We start from the raw sequence: 7,382 nt of genomic DNA, 5'->3' as shown, positions 1-7,382 counted from the left end.
CAGAGCATTGCGAGTATGTACTTCCTTACTTTCTCCATGAGAAGAGCAGCCTATGAAAGGCAGGGTCTATTTCTTTCGGTTTGTGATTTTTCCACTAGGGGTGATTAGAAACTTTGTACGTAATTTTTAATATTAGGTTACCTCTTGTTTCTTTTAGGTCTAAGTTTTAACAATTATTTCTGTTGTTATAATTAGTTAATATGTAACAGCAAATCATATCACATTCCATGATTTATCAAGATGGTCCTGTCTCATCACTCCCTCAGTTAGGTGTCTTTGGCCAGGATCATTACATGGGGTCTTACTCTCTCCCAGCCAATTACTCAACTCATATTTTAAAAGAAATATCTGAAATACCCTTTCCTTAAGCAATTGGCTTCTAGGGGCACAGAATGAGTACATTGCAAGCACATTCTTATAAATATGCTGCTTCAGATCAGATCAGTCGCTCAGTCATGTCCGACTCTTTGCAACCTCATGAATCACAGCATGCCAGGCCTCCCTGTCCATCACCAACTCCCAGAGTTCACTCAGACTCACGTCCATCGAGTCAGTGATGCCATTCAGCCATCTCATCCTCTGTCGTCCCCTTCTCCTCTTGCCCCCAATCCCTCCCAGCATCAGAGTCTTTTCCAATGAGTCAACTCTTCGCATGAGGTGGCCAAAGTACTGGAGTTTCAGCTTTAGCATCATTCCAGAATATTGAAGGGATGGACTGTATGATTTCTCATTTCAGGGGCCAAGATAGTTACAAAACCACGCGACCATCAGCATCTAGTTCAGTAACGCTGTGGTTTTCCCCTTGGGAGAAACCCGTTGCAGAGAATGATAAGCCAGAAGCAAAGATAATTAGCAACTGGTAGAACAATCCTCCACAAAGGGTGCTGATTAGAATGGAGCAGCGTCCACTTGGAAGGAAGCATTGAGCCACTGGAATGGGCAGAAATGTACTTCATTTTAATCGATATTTTGGAGAAGATTAAAAAGGGAAGGCTAATCAGCATCAGATATGTAGAAGCCAAAAGAGTGGGCGCACGGCAGAACCAGGATCCAAGTTATCCACAATGGGACAGTGATGGGTTGAGCACAGCAAAGGGAGATTTCACAGGGTTCACTGGAAGGTCTCTGCCACAGAGAGTACTGGTTGGCTCCCAATACCCAGTCTACTCTTTTTCTCTTTTTAGTAACAAAATAAGCTATTATATCCATGTGACTAATTTCTGGCTCATGAAACGTAAGGAGTGTTGGGTGGGAGTTCTGAGAAGGCTGCTCAAAGAACTGACTTGGCTGAGAAGTGCAACCTTTGGACTCTTCAGCCTTTTCTGTGTCCTGTAGTCTGTGATGCCTTAAAGGAGCTTGTGCGGTCACTTTGGACCACAATGTGACCTTGAGGGTCACTGTTGATGACACTGTCAAATTAAATGTCTATTCTGTTTAAGCCACTGTTACTTTTGGTTTCCATTTCTCTCAGTTCAGCCATTTCCTATCTATGAAGAGTACCTGTGCATGTAGCCTTATTTGGAAATAAGATCTTGGCAGATAAAATCAAGTTAAGGTGAGATCATACAGTGGGCCCTAATCCAGCATGACTATATCCTTATAAGAAGAAGAAAAGAGACACAACTATGACAGCAGAGACTGCGGTGATGCATTTGCCGGCAAAAGAATGCCAGGGATTACCAGAAGCTAGAAGAGGCAAGGAATGATCCTCCTCTACAGGTTTCAGAGAGGGAGAGTCCCCTATGATGCCTAGATATCAAACTTCTAGCTAGCCTCCAGAACTGTGAAATAGGAAATTTCTGTTGTTTTAAGCCACTCACAGTTTGAGGTACTTCATTATAGCATCCCTAGGAAACTAATACAGTACTAATGGAGTCTTACATTAGGTAAAAATAAACCACTTGCATCTCAGAAAACCTGATAAGGCATGGCTTAGCAATTGTATGTGCCAAGAAATTATGTGTTTGAGTACACAGAACGTGCAAAATGAATCAATGCTGTGAATATGGATGTCAAGAAAGTTAATGCAACCCTAAAAAGACTTCACAGAAATTTACTACCTAGAAAAAGCTGGTAGCGGCAGGTTTATTCTGCTCCATACTAGTCCTAATGAGAGCTATCCAACAGCTGCATGCAATTTGGGGCTAATCATTTTATCAGGCTATAAACCCTGGACTAGGATCATTATTCTGAAAGCAAAGCACTAGAGAAATGGTTGAAGATCTAAAGATACTTGGCCTAGCAGGGAAAAGCTTAGGAAGACAGCTACCTTCAAGTATCTAAAAGGTTCTCAGACAACAGGCAAAGAGTAGGTGCTTACTGAAAGCAGGAAAAAGGAAGGATCAGTCTAGCCTTGTATAGCACCATTTAGCTAAACTAGGACCAACAAGGGAGACATATGACATAGATTGAGACCAAACACAAGATCTATCTAAGTAATAAAAATAAACTTCAAAAGCATATTGAAAGAAGCAACTCAAATGTTCATGAACAGATAAATGGATAAATACATTGTGGTATATCTACTCAATGAATTATTATTATAAAAAGTAATGAAGTACTGACACAGGTTATAACTTGGATCAAACTCAGAAACATTATGCTAAGTGAAAAAAGCCAGGTACAGAATGTCACATAATGTATGGTTTCATTTATATGAAATATCCAACCTAGGTAAATCCATAGAGACAGAAAGCAGATTAGTTGTTTCCAGTAGCCAAAAGAATGGGAAGGAAAAAGGAGTGACTGCCTAACAAATACAGGGTTTTTGCTGGGGGCGGGGGCGGGGGGGGGGCGGGGGGCGGGCGGTGAAAATGTTTTGGAACTAGACAGAGGTGGTGATCACTTAACACTGTGGATGCACTAAATGCCACTATATTATTCACTTTAAGATGGTTAATTCTGTCATGTGAATTTCATCTCAATAATTTTTTTTAAAATAGAAAAATACTATACTGAAAGGAAGGCTAGTATCTGCTTCATGGTAGGCAAGTCTGTATGTAGAATTTAGCAAAGTGTTAGTCGATCAGTCATGTCCAACTTTCGCAACCCCATGGACGGTAGCCCACCAGGCTCCTCAGTTCACGGAATTTTCCAGGCAAGAATACTGGAGTGGGTAGCCATTCCCTTCTCTAGGAGATCTTCCCAACCAAGGGATCGAACCCAGATCTCCTACTCTGCAGGCAGATTCTTTACCATCTGAGCCGCCAGAGAAGCCCAAAACTCTGCATCAAAAAACAAGCACAGGAAAATCAGAGCAGAGAATTCCAAAGGCTCCTTCATGATAAAAGCCCATTGTCTACTGGAGGGTAACCAATGACTCAGTACAGCTGTTTGAGACTTTCCATCATAGTCCCAAGTTTCTCTTCCTGTACAGCTTATGATTACTTCCTTAAGAGACCACAACTGTTTTCATCTTACACAGAAACAAGACATTGTCCCACATAGCCTGGCAACATTCACACTGTCTTTAACTTACTTTTAAAATCAATAATCCATCAGCCACAGCCATAATGAAATTGCAACATACAATGATCACAAGTTCAGTATTTATCCTCTCCCATGAAGGCCAAAGTCCTACATGGTACAAACGTTCTGTTATAAAAGATTTTAACAATTCTACAATTAAGGATAACGTGAGAAACACTAGGGGTGTCCCACAGTAGGACCAGAAGTCATTTTAGTGCTTTCCTCATAAGAGGCCTTTAAGAAATTTAGTTGAATAAACCAAACTCTGCCACAGTGCTCCTACCCCGCCCCTCTCCCAGCCAGGAGTAGCAAGTGGGTCACATGTAGATATCTTCTCATCTCCACATCAAGAATGGCAATGTTAATGAGAAAAAGTTTAACTTGGTTTCAATCTCAGTTCTAATTAGAAAACAAAACCAAACTAATGCTTTATTTTTGGTTAATTATGTAATATAGGCTCCCCTGTGTGTTTGGATCACAGCCATACAGACTTGACCACCTTAATAAGTCAAAAAACCACATCCTTAAAATAAATATATATTAAAATAATTATTCACTAACTTGGATAAGTCTTATCTCTGTCATCAGTGTGAAAAAAGGTTCTATTCACTTGGGAACTTACACATACAGTGGAGTTTTCATTCCTGTATTTATTTGCACTTTCTATGTGCAGAGAATGCCCAGAGAGTACATTTCTAATAATCATAAATTTGTATACTGTTAAATTGCCATGAACGTGAAAAATCTTAACCGATTTCTTTATTTCTGTTTTTTTTTTTTTTTTAAGGTATCTAAGAGAGACATGTCTAAAACCCTGGGAACAAAACCGTCCCAACTTTCTTTCTCATAACTCTGGCAAGAGGAGCCAGAAGAAGAGCCCACTCTCAAATCCCAAGTCAATTCTGGGAAGTACTCAAGCCAACCACAACACAGGACTGAATGAGAGTAGATTTATTATGTGAAGATCAGATTGGCACAGTAAGAGGTAAGTATTATACCATCAAACTTGACAATGTATTTAAAGTCCTCACTAGTTAAGCATTAGGAAAGTCTAATGTTTATGCCCGTACAGATATTTACAAATGCCTAATTCTGTCCACAGATATCGATTTTATATAATACATGTAATGCAATCCTAAGCTAGCTTTATAAATAAGGAAATGTTCTGTTCGTTGCTATGGCCCTAGTCCCTAGCAAAGTGCCTAGGGTATAATAAGTGTTCAATAAATTATTATTAAATGAAGGTAATGTATGACTGACACACAATAACCCAGAACTTAAGAACCAGATAAGCATAATCCTGCAAAATAGATCCTTTGGAAAACTCTATGGTAACTACAATGATCTTGCCCATAGCATCACTGATTCTGGAGCCACTTTAGAATGATCTCTAAAAAGATATAGCTTTTTCTTTCTATTAGGAAAGCCCAGGAACATCATAAACATATTAAGAGATTTCCTACTCATCACTAGTAACTGAAAATGAACTGAAGAGGAGTAGGCTCAGTCCCACTGTTAAGGTCCCTGCAAGGAATGGCAAAGAGCAAGATCACCAACCAGGATGCTCTCGACCTCCAGTTATTCCAGGGGGTCATGTTCTGAGCAGCAACATGGCCTGAGGAGCTAATCACCCCTGAGTAGTTGGTAAATGCCTACCTAACATGCTCCCATTTTGAGGAAAAGAAAATGAAGGGAAAAAATACTTCAAAATGTGTGTGTTGGTTCACTCATTTAAAAAAGGATCATAAATGATAAAAGATAACCTGATGTATTAAACCACTACCAATAACATCATCAGCACTTACTGGAAAGTTACCGATCTACTAGCTGCACATTTTCCTTGTACTTTCTGTCACCAAGAATGGAATCCTAAGATTGGCTGACTTTCTAAGAAGTAATTCAGTTTTCATTGAACATGATTTGATGAGCTAGATGTTTAAAAAATCTCAAAGGCAGCATCGGTTCATGAAGCAAGGTGATTCCCCTGGAGTCTACAACTGGATTGATGACTCACACTAAATATATATATACTTTTGTTCTCTTTCTGCACATGCTGATACAAGTCATAAGATGAGACTGACGTAAAAAGAATTCACTACAACTAATTCTCACTTATGTGCTCCATATTTAAAAAAAAAATCTAAAATCTACTTTGCTAATTAGCAAAGACATACTAAAAGTAAGACAAGGAACATTTTATACCTATCAAATTAGTTAAAAATAATGATAATGCACAAATGCTGCAAAGGTAGTGGTAAAACTGGCACCTAAGTTGGGATAATCCATTTAGAAAGCAATATGGCAACATGAATCATGTCTACATTAAATTTATGCACTTGGATGTGTACTGTTGATAAATATTTCAAATAATAAATAATTTAAGCAGGAAATCATTCATCACAATTTTCTAGTAAAGGGATAGTAAAAGTAGCCTAAATTGTCCAATGAAAGGAATGGTTAAATTTGTGTTTAGAAGTTTAGTATGAAAATTAAATAGCAACAGAGACAGATGTTCAACAAAAGATAAACATGATATAAAAGCGTATCTTCATTATGACTGAAACCACATAAAAATACATAAGAACAAGGGAATATACAATGGTGGCAGCCACTTGTAATTCTTGTTAAATTCTGTTAAGTGATACATTAAAATATTTTCCTAAAACTAGCCTGTGTATCAACTCTTTTCAGTGAAAAGATCTGAAGTCAAAATTTGGTTAAAACTGGTCTATGAGTTAAAAAATAAGTAAATAAGCAACAAGCTTCCTATTCTCACCCTTCTCACCCAGATCATTACAAATCCTTGGACCAGAAAACTTTGGGAAAGTGAGGCACGTAACAGTCCTGTATCAGTGAAGTAGACCGCACCTTATCATTTTACAGGTTGTGTGACAGTCTACAGTAAGTCCTGTTTAACCTTGACTAACTGACATGAGTTTGAGTGAACTCTGGGAGTTGGTGATGGACAGGGAGGCCTGGCGTGCTGCGATTCATGGGGTCGTGAAGAGTCGGACACGACTGAACGACTGAACTGAACTGAACTCAGAGTTGGCTCGAATTACTTGATCACAAAATCCACTTTGCCTGGAAGACCTTCAAATACCCCTCTCCCCACAGCGTAGCAAATGCTGCTTGGGTCCATGATGTTCACAGTGGGTGACAGAGGGACGGCACCTTAATTACCAGGAAAGTGCTTCCAGACTGTGTGCTCACCAGATGGGAGTCACTGAGAGTCTATGTACTGAGGCGAGAAAAGGTTTGAGAACTATCCCTCTGTGCTGCTACTCAGAAACAATGAATTCCATAAAAATCAAATCAGCCCTTTATAGTACAGGTTTGGGAGGTTTCTTGGCCTTTGCAAAAGGGGTTCTGATCTACTCTGAAGGTAACAGCAGCTTCTACAAAAGTTATCTCGTCTCTGTAATTAAAAAGTGGTAACCAAAGACATCTGAGTAACCCATATGAGAACTAATCAGTTTCTCTTTTAGATATAAAAATATACTGTTCATAATGTGAAAATTAAAGCATGTATCTTTTTGAAGTCTGGATATTTTCTTAAATACATGTGTGTGGTAGTAGGGTATCACCACAGGGTATATACCAAATATCCACTTCCCAGAACTAAGGTACAAGCTAACATCCCCATGCCCCGAGCACGAGGCGACCATTACCTCTAGTCGAAGTGTAGCTTTCATGCAGACTTGGCAAAGGGGTCCATTTCGGGAGAACTGAAGGGGAAGGTGCCGAGTTCGATTTCGACATGTGGGCTCTTCACAAATCAACCAGCCCTGGAGAGACAAAGAGAATGCTTCAGTCCTATCACCACCATCAACCAGTACAAATAAAAACCCTTTTGTGATCAAGATAAGACTTATCGTGATCAAGGTAGATTCATGTCACCCAATAGATTCTGA

The 7,382-nt window shown here is 39.3% G+C and overlaps 1 protein-coding gene and 1 long non-coding RNA gene across 8 annotated transcripts in view; one reads left to right on the top strand and one right to left on the bottom strand.

Annotated features, from left to right (window-relative positions):
* POLA1 (DNA polymerase alpha 1, catalytic subunit) overlaps positions 1 to 7,382 on the bottom strand; it is a 295,794-nt gene that overhangs the window by 100,781 nt on the left and 187,631 nt on the right. For all 4 annotated transcript variants that reach the window (XM_086389392.1, XM_086389396.1, XM_086389393.1 and 1 more), the window contains exon 35: positions 7,140 to 7,256. In XM_086389392.1, coding sequence (XP_086245518.1) covers positions 7,140 to 7,256 — 117 coding nt within the window. The remainder of the gene's footprint in view (positions 1 to 7,139; positions 7,257 to 7,382) is intronic.
* Positions 1 to 7,382, top strand: part of LOC147339922 (uncharacterized) — a 126,803-nt gene that overhangs the window by 106,880 nt on the left and 12,541 nt on the right. For 2 of the 4 annotated variants that reach the window (XR_015159737.1, XR_015159738.1), the window contains exon 4: positions 4,256 to 4,453. This is a non-coding gene — a long non-coding RNA (uncharacterized LOC147339922). Of the gene's footprint in view, positions 1 to 4,255; positions 4,454 to 6,257; positions 7,010 to 7,382 lie in introns of those variants that run through there. The other 2 variants (XR_015159735.1, XR_015159736.1) reach the window with 2 other exon arrangements.

This window comes from Bos grunniens, chromosome X, assembly GCF_055505025.1.
Source record: "Bos grunniens cultivar Pamir isolate PY7600 chromosome X, Bosgru_T2T1.0, whole genome shotgun sequence".
NCBI classification, from domain to species: domain Eukaryota; kingdom Metazoa; phylum Chordata; class Mammalia; order Artiodactyla; family Bovidae; genus Bos; species Bos grunniens.
The sequence above is the reverse complement of the archived record's forward strand: the minus strand, read 5'-3'. Positions and strand labels throughout refer to the sequence as shown.